The sequence below is a fragment of the Gadus morhua genome, chromosome 1 (genome assembly GCF_902167405.1).
Source record: "Gadus morhua chromosome 1, gadMor3.0, whole genome shotgun sequence".
Classification (NCBI taxonomy): Eukaryota; Metazoa; Chordata; class Actinopteri; order Gadiformes; family Gadidae; genus Gadus; species Gadus morhua.
This window is the reverse complement of record NC_044048.1, coordinates 5,642,245-5,656,745: the sequence shown is the minus strand read 5'-3', so window position 1 is coordinate 5,656,745 and position 14,501 is coordinate 5,642,245. Positions and strand designations below refer to the sequence as shown.

General features: G+C 46.3%; 2 protein-coding genes across 2 annotated transcripts in view; one reads left to right on the top strand and one right to left on the bottom strand.

The window, feature by feature from the left end:
• The first annotated feature begins 522 nt into the window (after positions 1-522).
• Positions 523-12,909, top strand: gdap1l1 (ganglioside induced differentiation associated protein 1-like 1). Its single transcript, XM_030367578.1, has 6 exons — positions 523-781; positions 5,286-5,478; positions 8,075-8,248; positions 8,843-8,937; positions 9,817-9,931; positions 10,097-12,909. Exons 1-6 carry the CDS (start codon positions 599-601, stop codon positions 10,438-10,440), a joined length of 1,104 nt encoding a protein of 367 aa, XP_030223438.1. The 5' UTR covers positions 523-598; the 3' UTR covers positions 10,441-12,909.
• Positions 12,333-14,501, bottom strand: part of fitm2 (fat storage inducing transmembrane protein 2) — a 14,368-nt gene continuing 12,199 nt past the window's right edge. Inside the window, exon 3 of the mRNA XM_030367590.1 lies at positions 12,333-14,091. Within this exon, the coding sequence (XP_030223450.1) occupies positions 13,482-14,091 (610 nt within the window). The 3' untranslated portion in view covers positions 12,333-13,481. The remainder of the gene's footprint in view (positions 14,092-14,501) is intronic.

The window sequence follows — 14,501 nt, the reverse complement described above, 5'->3', positions numbered from 1 at the left end:
AATCAATATATATGTATTTAATTTAGATGTTTATTAGCCTGGGCCATTCAGGTTGAGAGAGAGAGAGAGAGAGAGAGAGAGAGAGAGAGAGAGAGAGAGAGAGAGAGAGAGAGAGAGAGAGAGAGAGAGAGAGAGAGAGAGAGAGAGAGAGAGAGAGAGAGAGAGAGAGAGAGAGAGAGAGAGAGAGAGAGAGAGAGAGAGAGAGAGAGAGAGAGAGAGATATGTAATATCTGGAAAGGAAACCCTTGCTTGAAAAGCAGCTCGCTGCAGATGGGATGAGGCGGAAACGGCCGCTATTGACGTTGAATCCAGTTTCAGCACCGGAGCTGTCCGGAACCGAACCGGGACGCTTTGAATCGACGAGGCTCAGCCCGTGGTCCTGAACCCCCCCCCCCTCCCCCCCCCCCCCCCCTCTCTCTCTCGCTCTCTCTCTCTCTCTCTCTCTCTCTCTCTCTCTCTCTCTCTCTCTCTCTCTCTCTCGCTCTCGCCCTCGCCCTCGCTCTCTCTCTCTTTCCACAATCTGTCCCTCCCTCCCTCCCTCCCTTCATCTCTCTCTCTCACCCTCCCTGGTCCTCTCGTACGTTCAAAACGCTCTGTCATGGCGTCTTCCAACAATGTTACCCCCACCAACTGTAGCTGGTGGCCCATCTCCGCCATGGAGGACGAGGACGGACAGATCCCGGACGGGGAGGACAGCGAGGAGCATAACGCAGAGCCCAGACCGTTCTCCAAAGACCGGCTGGTGTTGTACCACTGGACACAGTCGTTCAGCTCCCAGAAGGTAAAAACTCAGTATGAAAATGGAGCACGATGGCCAGTGGCATGTAGTGTTCTGCATGTTATAGCCTACCGCCCGGCTGGTCCAATGCACAGGGCATCTTCAGTATGGTCGCAGGCCAGGCCACCTGCAACATGGATCTGATCCGGTAGCTGGGCATGTCTCCCCATTGACACGTATCAAAACGCTGCAGCACGAATCTCATTTCCTCGACCTACTACTGGGTGTCGGGGATCGATAGCCACCGTCCTCAGCCTCCGTGCCAGTGGACCGTTCAACCTTGACTGCATGCCTGTCAACAACCCTCCGTCAGAGTGGAGGCTTTATCCCCTTAGAACTGGAGGATGGGGTTCAACCTTATGTGGTCTGAAACATGACAGCCCTAAATAATTGATTATTATGAGGTATCTCTGGAAAATGACAAACCACAGAGGCAGTCCTCACACCTTTGGATTGGCTATGCCATATTATAGTTTAAATTCTATGGATATAAATGTACCATCTAAATGAATAGGCTACATTACATTACCTTGCCGCTATAAATAGACGCGGCCAGGCAAACAGGCTACTGTCAGCTTTAGACTACATAACATTTGTATATTCTTGTGCATTATTGTGCTACTGGCAGCCTGCTGTTAAATAAACATACTGTTTAGTTAATCACAGGCAAGATGCCCATAATGTAATGGGTGATATCATGACTTTCACACATCCTCTCCTACTGTCTTGTCTTGCTCACTCTGAGTTATGTAAACATGTTTGTTATCTCAGCTATTTTATTTTAGCACCATATCTTGAAGTACTGCAAATTCCTCTCTGTTCCTTTTCAGTTCAGTTAAATAAATCTCAATATTCATTTGTGTGGACTTCATGTTATATTTGACTATTAATATATATTACTTTAAATATTTGTTATACTGTTAAGTTATCGTGGTACTGTCTGTAGAGTACTTGCTCTCAGCAGAGTAGTTGGAGCGATGTGTTCTGGGTGCTTGAATCAGTGTTGGGACATTTTTCCGGCCCAATCTGGCAACCCTGGCAGCTTAGTTCCAGCCAAATGTCCCCCCTCCAACACAAACACTTCCACCTGGTCTGAGTCTGTTGGTACCTGGGCTGAGTCTGTTGGTACCTGGGCTGAGTCTGTTGGTACCTGGGCTGAGTCTGTTGGTACCTGGGTCTGTTGTTACCTGGGCTGAGTCTGTTGATACCTGAGTCTGTTGGTACCTGATTCTGTTGGTACCTGGGCTGAGTCTGTTGGTACCTGGGCTGAGTCGGTTGGTACCTGGGCTGAGTCGGTTGGTACCTGGGCTGAGTCGTTGGTACCTGGGCTGAGTCTATTGGTTCCTGGGCTGAGTCTGTTGGTACCTGAGTCTGTTGGTTCCTGAGCTGAGTCTGTTGGTTCCTGAGTTGGTTGGTTCCTGAGTCTGTTGAGTCCTGTGCTGAGTCTGTTGGTCAGCACGTACCGCTGGAGTCTGAGCTGCTAATGCACGGCCTTCACCCAGCAAATGAACATGATTGGTGGGATCATCACCTCATCACTGGACCTGGGGCCGTCCGAGTGAGGACCAGTGGCATAAAGACCACGTATGAGCTGAACGCTGTGAATATGCAGCAGGGCCAGCTCAGTGTTTCTCTACATGTTAGACACTAGAATACATACGATGATAGGAGGTAGTGGAGATATCAGATCTCTTCTCCTCTCAACATGTGGGTTTCAGGGCGACCGTGGCTCGAGGATAGTGACTCAGAGGGGTGTGGAGTTCTGGCCTCAGAGGCCTTCAAAAACAGAAATTGTCCTCGTGTGTTTTACCCCTTTCTACTGTTCTTTTTAACAGGATGCCCTCTTTTCACATGATTATGACCATCATGTTGATATGGGATGGACCGCCTAGAGCTCATACTCGTGTGTACTCCTAACCCCACAGCGAAGGCCAGGCCAGCCGTGCAGGATGGATGCTGCTGCTGATGCCGTTCAATGGCCTGGGGTCACAGCTACCTGAGGTTGGCAGTGCCGTAGCCTGCTGTTGTTCTCTACCCTGCTGCTTTAAACAGCCAAACACAATCAAACAGATAGCACGGATATGACCTGCTCACTCTATCTCAGACAAATACTTTTAGTTTTGTGCAGATCTTTAGTTTTATTCAAAGGTCCCATGGCATGCTACTTCATGGATGCTTTAATATAGATATTAGTGGGCCCCTAACACAGTATTTGAAGACGTTCCCGAAATTCAGCCGTGGTGCAGAATTACAGCCACTACGAGCCAGTTGCACATTGTTTTTTTCCCCAAACGCGCCGTTTCGGTGTCTGTAGCTTCAATGCAAATGAGGAGGAGCGAGGCGGGTCAAGGAGGAGGGTGGGGGTGTGGCCCTGAGCAGCATGCAGCCACGATACCATGCGCTCTGTTTACAGTGGATGTATCGCAATGGCGAGACGCACACAGCCTTTGGCCGTGTTCTGTAAATATTTGGGAGTCCTGGAGCTCTATATCTAAATAATATCATATCAAACATAGATATCATATCATATATATTATCACGGCCTGTGTGCGCATCCAGAAGATATTATGGATCTCAAACGACTGCGTTGGGTTCTCCGACGTCTGTTTCTTCCACGTCGACATCAATCTGTGGTAGACGACATGGAGGAGAAAGGAATTGTTGCCTGCGGTTGTTGACCGCGATTTTCTCCCGCCGGAGCCTCGCCGCCTCCACAGCAGGCAGCGGACAGCGCCGAGGCGGTGGTCCCTCGGCAGCGGGCAGCGGACAGCGCCGAGGCGGTGGTCCCTCGGCAGCGGGCAGCGGACAGCGCCGAGGCGGTGGTCCCTCGGCAGCGGGCAGTGGGAAGCGGGGCTCAAGCGGGAGACAATCTCGGGCAACAATCCCTGTCTCCTCCATGTCCTGGTTCATGTACTTCAGGGAGACAAAGCCGAATTTCCTTTCCCCCAATTTCTTCTCAACCATGGCTGAGATAACCCCAACTACGAGTCTCGTTGTGGAAATACCAGAGAGGAGAGTCCGACGTGTTATGCGCCATAACACGTCGGACAAAATAACAAAGAAGTGAACAACACTAATGTGTGTAATCACATTCACACATGTGGCGCTCACACGGTCGTAGCTCATTGTCTCATTGGCGGGCAAAATTCTCTGGGCGGACAAGGCAGAGAAAGGGGAGGAGCTTGGCCCCTTATGACGACATATGGGTCAACATTCCAAATCAGCGCGCTTGAGCTTCCATTTTTTTCACAGGCAAGCAGTATACCTAGTGCTCATTATACACCGAACGCAAGTTTTAGCCACCTGGGGACCATAGGCAGGGGAACTAATATTTATGCTAGAAAACCTCATAAAGTGAGATTTTCATGCCATGGGACCTTTAAAGATATGCTGTTAATCTCCCTTTGAGCTGCTAAATGTAACTAAACAACGACTGAGGTTTTGTGTTTTGTTGTGAAGGAATGAGCAGGGGCAACGTGGTCTGAACATTGCTCTGATGAAGGATCAATTGTGTAACTATCCGAGTCAGGTCGAAATCCAGCAGTGTAATCTTTTTGGGGCTTTTGGTGTGATTGTGCTTTTTTACATTTCTGTAAAATCTCACCCAAATGTATCATCCCATTATGTAAACAAATCTCCCCTTTATGTGTGTTCTTCCCAAAGGTCACAGTAGCTTGACCTCCCTGTATTTATCTTACCTTGCTGCTTGTGATGAATCCCGACCGTCACATCGTTCTAATACAGTAAATAATCTCTTATTACTGGAGGGTCTGTGGATGAATTGTAGCCCCGGCCGTAATGCAGAGACTTAACAACCACATGTAGCCTACTGGAGTGCTGCAAATTCCTTTCAGTTCCTTTTCAGTTCAGTTCAGTTAATCTCCATATAAATGTGTTGGGACTGTATGTTATATATTACTATGCCTCACTTTAAATAATCAAAGTACTGTATTATCGCAGTACTGTATGTACTTCTAGAGTACATACAGTACTCTAGTAGTACATACAGTAGCAGAGTAGTGGGAGCGATGTGTTCTGGGTGCTCCAACGAGGACTGGTGTGTCCCCCCCGCCAACACATTCCCCCCTGGGCTGAGTCTGTTGGTCACTTACGGCTGGAACCACATTGTGCTGAATGTTGTGAGGCTAGCGTCTTGTTGTGACCCCCTCTGACTCAACAGCTGACTTCGCCCTGATATTAGTCGGGCGGTCCTGCTGAATTATTATTCCTGTAACGGCTTCTCCCTATCTTACCCGACAATAATTATATTTTATCAACTTCTATTCTGCTTTTATTTAAATAGTCTATCGTTGTCGTCTACCGGTGTAGTTCATGTTTAACTAATAGGTTGTTAAAACACTTGTAGTGCTTTGCCCCAAACGTCCACACCAGCACTGAGCACCTGGAGTAGGTAACTGGAGGTAGGTCTATACTCTCCTGATTAAAGCCTTAGAATCACTTGTAACACACATGATGGTTTCTTCCTTTTCTCCACTCCTTGGGTCAGGTCCGTCTAGTCATCCATGAGAAGGGCCTGATCTGCGATGAGAGGGACGTGAGTCTGCCCTTGCAGGAGCACAAGGAGCCTTGGTTCATGAGGCTGAACCTGGGGGAGGAGGTGCCTGTCTTCATCCACGGGGACACCATCGTCAGCGACTACAACCAAATCATCAACTACATGGAGAAAACCTTTGCAGGAGGTACAGTGGCAACGTGCTGACAAGTGTGCTTCTCTCTCCTGTGGACAAAGATTGTGAGATAAAGGGTCTCTCTTGTCCTCGTGCTGTAGTACAACAGTATTAGGTGTTTTATTGCGTTTGTGTTTCCGATGCCTTGATATCCAGAGGACAACTGAACGCCAGTGGTGGCGTGACACTTGATAGATTCATGGTGCAGCCCATGGAGGGGGCTGTGTTGCGTGTGTAGTCATGACATCGTGCCTGATAGTCGGGGCTTTACGTAATGTCCCATATATTCTCCAGGGATCCCGGAATGCCCCGAGGAACGCTGGGAATGATGGCCCATAGATGAAGACCCTCTTCCTCTTAGTGGAGTGTAGGGTGGACTGGGAACGATTGCCCATAGATGAAGACCCTCTTCCTGTTAGTGGAGTGTAGGGGGGACCTCGTGAGGTGTGTGGTGGGGCCCTAGTTTGTGTAGAACTGCCCCTTGTGCACCATAGAGGACACCCGGCTGAGAGGGAACATCAGAAAGTTCTCTTATGCTCTTTCTGAAACTACTGTGATTGCAGAAACCATAGTTGGCCCCACCACAGAAGCTATAAATAAAAAAAATAGGACATTGTAATGTCCTTCAAAAGCTTGTGTTACTTCTGGAACCAGATCTCGTGCTGGAGGTGCTTCTAACCGGCATTGGGACTATAGCTTTGACTTGAGGATGTACTTCTCCAGCGTTCAAGTCCCTAACGACATCTGGCCTGTGGACTACCAACGTGCAGGCTAGGAGGCTTTGGCCGTTCGGCCGAATGCATGACCAGTCCAGACCCGACCAGTCCTGCCTCTACGTGGAGTTTCAAAGTTGTTGAGGGCCATTTTCCCAAAGATTACACATAAAAAAAAGAATGTATCCATCTCCTTTATTAAATGTGCTTTGTTATGATTTGTGGACATGTGACGTTGGGTGTTTCACAATAGGAAGTAGAAATGATCTTTACTGATCAACATGATAAGGGTTCAGCTACCTGCTGTTGGTGGACTGGACACCAGTGGGGCCGTTCCCCCCCGTTACGCGCTATAGGAACGGCTCTCTGCCTGCAGGCTATGCACAGGGCGTGCTGGAAGATGGCCTGGTGGCGTAGCAGCCCTGCCCTTAAGATGGCCTCCTCCTCGACCCTGGGATGAGGGGCCATGAGCAGCCCGCCGTCTCCCTCTCTGTCCATGGGCTCCACCTGTTCTCCACTTGAAGAGGTGAAGGTCTGAGATAGAGCTGAATGAGACTGAGCTGTAATGGTCCAACATGCAGCTCAACTTAAATATTGGCTCAGTCTGGACGGCATTCACCTTCAACACCTTTTACCAGCAGTATGATTTACTATAAATAGCAGGTAAAAGAAAAAAATCTGTTTTGTCTCTGATTTCTTTTGACCGAAGACATGGGTCTCAGTCCTCAATTTTTAAGTTCTAGGGCGTACAACATATAAGTATTAATAATATAAATAAGTGTGTAAGAGGGGTGTTTTTAGGAGAGTAAGGGAGGAGAATGGGCGCTGGGGGGTAAGGGGACAGGCTATGCAGAGTCCAGGTGAACTCTGAGCAGGTGAGTCTTGAGTCTCTTGTTCAGAGTCCAGGTGAACTCTGAGCAGGTGGGTCTTGAGTCTCTTGTTCAGAGTCCAGGTGAACTCTGAACAGGTGAGTCTTGAGTCTCTTGTTCAGAGTCCAGGTGAACTCTGAGCAGGTGAGTCTTGAGTCTCTTGTTCAGAGTCCAGGTGAACTCTGAACAGGTGAGTCTTGAGTCTCTTGTTCAGAGTCCAGGTGAACTCTGAGCAGGTGGGTCTTGAGTCTCTTGCGGAGGCTGGTGACAGTCTCTGCGGTCCTGATGTCGGCAGGGAGCTCGTTCCTCCATTGCAGTGCGAAAACAGATAAGAATTGGGATTTTGTTGTTGGACCTTTGGTTCCTCTTAGCGATGACGGTACCAGGCATTAACGGACAGGAAGTTGAGCGGAGCGCTTGAGCTGAGGTGTGTGATTTGACCAACGCTTGGAGGTAGGCTGGGGCAGTTCCGTTGAAAGGAACTTCTAGGCCAGTACCATCATCTTGAATCTGATGTGAGCTACTGCAGGGAGCCAGTAGAGTTCACGGAGAAGGGGGGTCACATGGGAGGATGGTGGTAGGTTGAACACCAGGTGTGCTGCAGTGTCTGGATACGCTGATAGGGTTACAAAGGAAGAGAGGATGTCTGTGAAAGGTGTTATGCACAGTGCTGGTGGGCTGTCGCAGGCAGAATTGTCTTATTCCGGAGCCCTCATGAAGGTTGCCTAGGAACTCCAGGGGCTCCGTGATGACATCACGGGAAGAGGCGGGGCTTCTGCCTGAGAGGGACTCTGCCTGTGCTTCATTGAGTCTTTTTTTAAATCGTTCAACTTATCGCTCATTTACCTATCCAAGTGCGAGCAATATATTTTTGGGTTGTCAGGTTGACACTATAATCAAAAAAGGAAGTAGACTTGATGGCCATGGTAGAAGGGTCCTGCTGCAAGTGTGCTGTGTGTGCTCTAAGTGTGTGTGGGGCCGTGTGGTCCTGCTGTAAGTGTGTGTGGGGGTGTTCCCTGGCCTCAGAGGCAGTGGCTCCGCTGATCCCGGAGGCCGACTCCCCGGCCCACGAGCGCGTGCAGCAGTACCGCCAGCTCCTGGACGGCCTGCCCATGGACGCGTACACCCACGGGTGCATTCTGCACCCCGAGCTCACCACCGACTCCATGATCCCCAAGTACGCCACCGCAGAGATCCGGAGTGAGTAGAGCGGTGTCGCACCAACAACTCAACTTCCCTTAACTTGACTTGGGATTTGTATTCAAAAATGTAGTTTCTTTAATTATTTTATGGCTGCACTCTCCTCAAACTTCAAACTTTGTGATTGTGTCTAAGAGTGTTTAGAATACACTATGTTGAGTTTTGTATTAGAATGCAATAGTATAAGAGTATGTTCTGAATGGTGATGTATGGGCCATACTCTAGAGAGCACATTGTACATTTGGTATTCAAGAATGTCAGTGGAACACTTCACTACCATATCTACAGTAACTGTAATCTAATTTGTGCATATAATAAGTGCCTCTGAAACAGATTGATATCTGTAAAATTTTTGATTTTGATTATTTCTTAGGCATTGTCAGAACACTTATATGATTCTCCATGCATCCGACAATGCGTGTTCATGTTGGTATTGTGTGTGTGTGTGTGTGTGTGTGTGTGTGTGTGTGTGTGTGTGTGTGTGTGTGTGTGTGTGTGTGTGTGTCTGTGTGTGTCTGTGTGCGTGCATGCGTGTGTGTGTGTGTGTGTGTGTGTGTGTGTGTGTGTGTGTGTGTGTGTGCGTGTGTTTGTCAGGACACCTGGCAAACGCTGCGTCTGAGCTGATGAAATTGGACCACGAAGAACCTCAGCTGACAGAACCATACCTCTCCAAGCAGAAGAAGCTCATGGTGAGGACTGACACGGATGTACGTTAATGCCTACCAATTCATCTACCTACATCCGTAGGTTAATACCTACGGATGTAGGCGATGGGGTTGGCTTAGCTCAGGAGGCACTGCGGGTTGACTGGTAACCGGAAGGTTGCTAGTTCAATACAGACGTAGGTAGAGGTAGGTTAATACGTACCGATGTAGGTTAATACGTACCGATGTAGGTAGAGGTCGGTTAATACGTACCGATGTAGGTTAATACATATCGATGTAGTTACGTAGTTACGTATTGATGTAAGTTGATACGTATCGATGTAGGTTAATACGTATTGATGTAGGTTAATACGTACCGATGTAGGTAAATACGTATCGATGTAGGTCAATACGTATTAATATAGGTTAATATGTACCGATGTAGGTAAATACGTACCGATGTAGGTTAATACATATTGATGTAGGTTAATACGTACCAAATGTAGGTAGAGGTTTGTTAAAACAGGTGTAGGTCGATGTAGGTTAATACGTACCGATGTAGGTAGATGTAGGTTAATACTTACCGATGTAGGTAGATGTAGGTTAAAACAGATGTAGGTAGGTGTAGGTTAATACGCACCGATGTAGGTTGATGTAGGTTAATACAGATGTAGGTAGATGTAGGTTGATACGTACCAGTGCAGGTTGATGTAGGTTAATATGTGTAGATGTAGGTTTATACGTACCAACGTAGATAGATGTAGGTCAATACAGATGTAGGTATATGTAGGTTCATACGTACCGATGTAGGTTAATATGTACCAGGGACATATTAACCTACGGTTAATATGTTTGAGGCTCCTCATTACAGGAATGCTTATCAGAGTTGTTCTTAACGGTTAGTTTACTGTATTATCCTGACAGGCCAAAATCTTGGACCACGATAATGTGAATAACCTGAAGAAAATTCTGGGAGAGTTGATCATGGTTCTAGATCAAGTGGAAGCTGAACTGGAGAAGAGGAACCTGGAGTATCAAGGTATGAAATACATATTTTCAAATTACAATCTTCATCTCGATCCAGCATTTGTTATATCTGTACTTTTTGAAAAATACCAACATGCATGAATAACTGTCAAATAAATGAATATATATTTTTTTATGTTTTGTATACTCACCCCCACTTGTTTTCGTCTCTTCTCAGGGGAGAAGTGTGAGTTGTGGCTATGTGGACCTGAATTTACGCTAGCAGATATTTGCCTGGGAGCCTTGTTGCACAGGCTCAAGTTCTTGGGACTTTCGAAAAAATACTGGGAGGACGGCAGCCGGGCAAACCTCCAGTCCTATTTTTTGCGCGTGCAGAAACGCTATGCGTTCCGCAAGGTGCTGGGAGACATCCACAGCACGCTGCTGTCTGCCGTGCTGCCCAACGCCTTCCGCATGGTGAAGAAGAAGCCGCCATCTTTCTTCGGGGCCTCCTTCCTCATGGGCTCCCTCGGAGGGATGGGCTACTTTGCCTATTGGTTTTTAAAAAAGAAATATATGTAGTGAATGCCCTCTTCTTGTGTTTTAACGTCTGTGTATTTGTGTGATGTTTCAACTTTTTCTGTAAGGTTTCACGACTGCAGGAAACCTATGAATCTATATAGAGAACACTATTACGTATCTGGGGGAACTAAGAATATAAAGAACATTCCACAAGAAGGAATCAACCACAGCACATTTTGCAGGTTCCAGCGCCGTGGCCTCCGTATATTTCTGGCGACCTAGCGGTCTCATGGCTGACGACGGATGAGGCCTCTTATAGCTTGATGGAGGCATGCCATTATGTCCAGTTATACTCAAATGATAAACTTCATGATCTTAATACATAAGAAAGCTCAAACAAAATATAACGGGGTTTAATCACAGATCAAACTAAGATTGATGACTGGTTTGATTTGACCGTAGCATGCCACTATACTCTTCGACCATAGTGACTGCTTATTTGTGCACACCCTATAGGCCCGGTAGGCCACTAGTAATCCTCTACCTTGTTGAGATTCAACAGGTCTAATGCCAGGAGACCTCCATGTTGAAAAGCTTCTAAAAGCCTTGCCAGAAACTGCCAGTGGAGCTAACGGACTGAGTCATTCACACTTTGTACACCGCCGACAATTCAAACAACCCCCCCACACACACACGCACCCCCCATCAGAGGTCCCCTTTCCTTTGAAGGAGCACATTGACACCCATGGCCCAGGGGCAGCGACGGGCCGCTGGGGGGGGCTGGTTTAGGCCCGGCCCGGTCAGCAGGGAGGCAGCGGTCACCGAGGGCGAGGGCATGGGGTTCAAATCATAAGGTTGTAATAGCATCGTTTCATTTTTATTTTGCCTGTTTCATCTAGAAATGATCTGTACATTGTTATGAGCATTGAAGAAAATAAGATTTGTCCGAGGGTTAAAATGACTAAAAGATGATAAACGCTTCCCGACGCCCCCCGCCTGGTGGGAGCCAGCTTATTGGATCAGCACTTCATTGATGCAGGGACTTTGACTTGCTTTACGAAAGCTATCAGATCTCCAGTTATGAAACAATATTTGGGTTCTTGATTATTTCGGAATGGTTTTACATTGATTCATGAAGACTCCTGTTCAGGAACCTGACCTCTTATGACTGGAGACTTGAAAACAACAACTGAGCTCCCAACAAGCTGCTCTCATGGCTACAAACACGAAGCTACAGTACACAGCCACCTGGGAGGGAGACACCGTGTACATGGTGTGGTTTAAGAGGGAGAAGTCAACTCAAACTTCATGTAATGTAAGAACACTCAATTCTAAAAGTTTCACCATGACCCCCCTTGATCACCCCAATGTCCCCTTGGGTTTATCAAAAGGTTAATCAAAGCCCCTCTTAAAGACAGGTGTTTTTTTTTCAGGTCATACAGGACTAGAGATTTTACCACAACAAATGCTTGGTATAATCGTCAATGTATAACACAATGTATAACCACAAACGACACATGTTTTAGAACAATATTTTATAGACATAATTTGATATGCATGTAAGAAATGATAGGGAAATATGGTGTAAAAAAATCTTAAAGGAGACATATTATACCACCAGGTGTGAGTGTGATAGCCTTACAAGCTGTTTCGAAAATCTGCCCCATATGACATCACTAGTGGGCGTGTCCACCTAGATCTGTGCTGGATAGATCAGTCTACCAACCAACCCAATGGACTAAAGTAAATGTTGCTCATCTATCCATGTAGTATAATACGACTCCTTTAAATAGGCTCACAAGCCCGATTGGACGCAACCTTCCATGTATCACCCCAAATGATCCAGGATTTTTGTCCCATTTTTACCATGCCTTCCATAATCTTGGCTTTGGGAACAGCCAAATATACTTAGTCTTCAAAAGGACCTTTACAGAAATGACAGAAACAGAATATTTCAATACATAACCAGCCTTTAATTGTGAGCAGTTTGTTCTTTATGATGGTAGGTTAGGTGGGAGATGTTTAGTGCTTCTTAAATCAGCTTGCCTAAGGATTGGACGTCTGTTTCATGGATCACATATACAAAAAATGTGGTGTTACTTTTGGCCATTCTATCTCACAATAGTATTTTTTTATCTTTTACTTTTATTTTTTTATATTTATAAATATGGATTAATTTATGGTGCTTTTTATGATGTTTTGTTCATGAGCCTTAACATTTTCAGTTGCCATCAAAAACCAAAATTAAATGATGAAAATGTAATCTGATATCTTTATTTACTTTAATGAGACGTGACTCATCACATGCTTAAGCTTGACCGCTTTGGATTGTTTGGGTATTGCAGATCTCTCAAATGCAACTACCATCATTTTGTGGAAAAATATGTGTCATGAAATGAAACAAGAAAGAACCTCCGACCACCAGACCCCATTTAGTAATGTCATTATTTCATCCATAAACATGCCCACTACAAAGCGTAATGGTCTATTCCTTAGGAACAGGCGAATGTATGGCAGGCTTGAATAGGACCAAACTGAATGAGCTAGTTTAGTTTGTTGCATCTTGTATTTCGTATCGGCTAGGCTTATTACATGACACATACCATGTTTGCTAAGAAATAAATAAAAATTAGTGCTGATCTTGAAAAATAAAACACTTGAGTTTGAACACAGGTTTTGTACAACAAAACAGCAAGAAGACCAAAAGTTAATTTAACCATTGAACAAAATAGTGATAGGAGCTTAATGTCCAAGCATGAAGGGTTTATAAGAAGCATAGTCCTGCTTCTCAATTACCTGTTTAAAGTCAGATCTTTCAAAAAAAAAAAAAAGATATATATATATATATATACTAGCCTACTAGGACTATTTCATCTGCCTTACACACACCTTTATAAGCAAAATACAAATAAAGATTATTGCATATTAATGAATTTTCTTGGCATTATTCTAAAATGGTCCTTTTAGGAACAGTGCTGACCACCACAGGGGCTGCAGGACTGTGGCCTTCACCTACACAACACTTTACACAGCCTGGTCAACCAGTAAGCCTGGTCCACGAGTAAGCCTGGTCAACCAGGAGGACTGGTCAACCAGGAGGACTAGGCTCGTTGTTTCTGTGGTTTGAACTGGCGGAGCGGGGGGAGACCAGGGGACCATGGCCTAAGATACCACACCCTATAAGTCCCATGCCAGGCCAGTATGGCACAGAGGCTCCCCACCAACTTCTGAGACGGGTCGTGGAAGTACACAGAGGTACACACAAACATGAATATCCAAACCACTACGAGTACGTTCAGGGCGATGTACAACAGCTGGACGACTACTCTGGGTAGGGTGGACAGACTGGCTGTCTTCAGGTGAGCCATGGGTGCCGTCTCCTCCATGATGAAGAGAGAGGAGTAGAGGAGCAGGAAGGAGTGTCCCGAGACGTCGAAGCCGTGCCAGTGAAGGCCGGCCCTCACACAGGAGGTCTTTGACATGAGGTCTGTGTGGCTGACGTCCAGGGCAGCCGTGGCAAAACACGAGCCGGTGACATTTTCTATGTAGAGGAATGTCTCAGTGCAGACAAACCAACAGGCCGTCGCTGTGACCAGTGAGAGCACCCGTCGGAGCAGAAAGGCCACATCCCGGTTCAGGGCAGAGTTGGAGAGCAGCAGGAAGGGCGTCAGCAGCAGCAGAGTCCATCCCCAGCCTACCTTCACCAGGTACCTGAGGACACAAGGCTCCCCCTGAGTACCACTTCATCAGAACCAGAATCCCTTTTATTACGTCTTATTGTACAAGTACACAAGAGTAAAGTTCTTAGGCTTTCTTCCTCAACAGCCACATAGCAGCAAAAATACAATATAAGTAAATAAAGATAAGTAAAAATATGAATGTGTAAAAATAAGTAGCAGCATTGATCACAACGAGAAATTCCAGTGGTATTGGTACCAACCACGGTTGATTCTAGTGCAAATAGATAGTCTGTATAGTCCGAATTTCTCTCTACCATACTACATAGTCCTACAGCAGATGGGTTTGTGCGGCACTAAATCATGCCGTCATCGAATACTAATTTTAGCAACAAAGAGTCACTATTTCATATTTGCACTACCGATCCAAACACTAGGATAAGA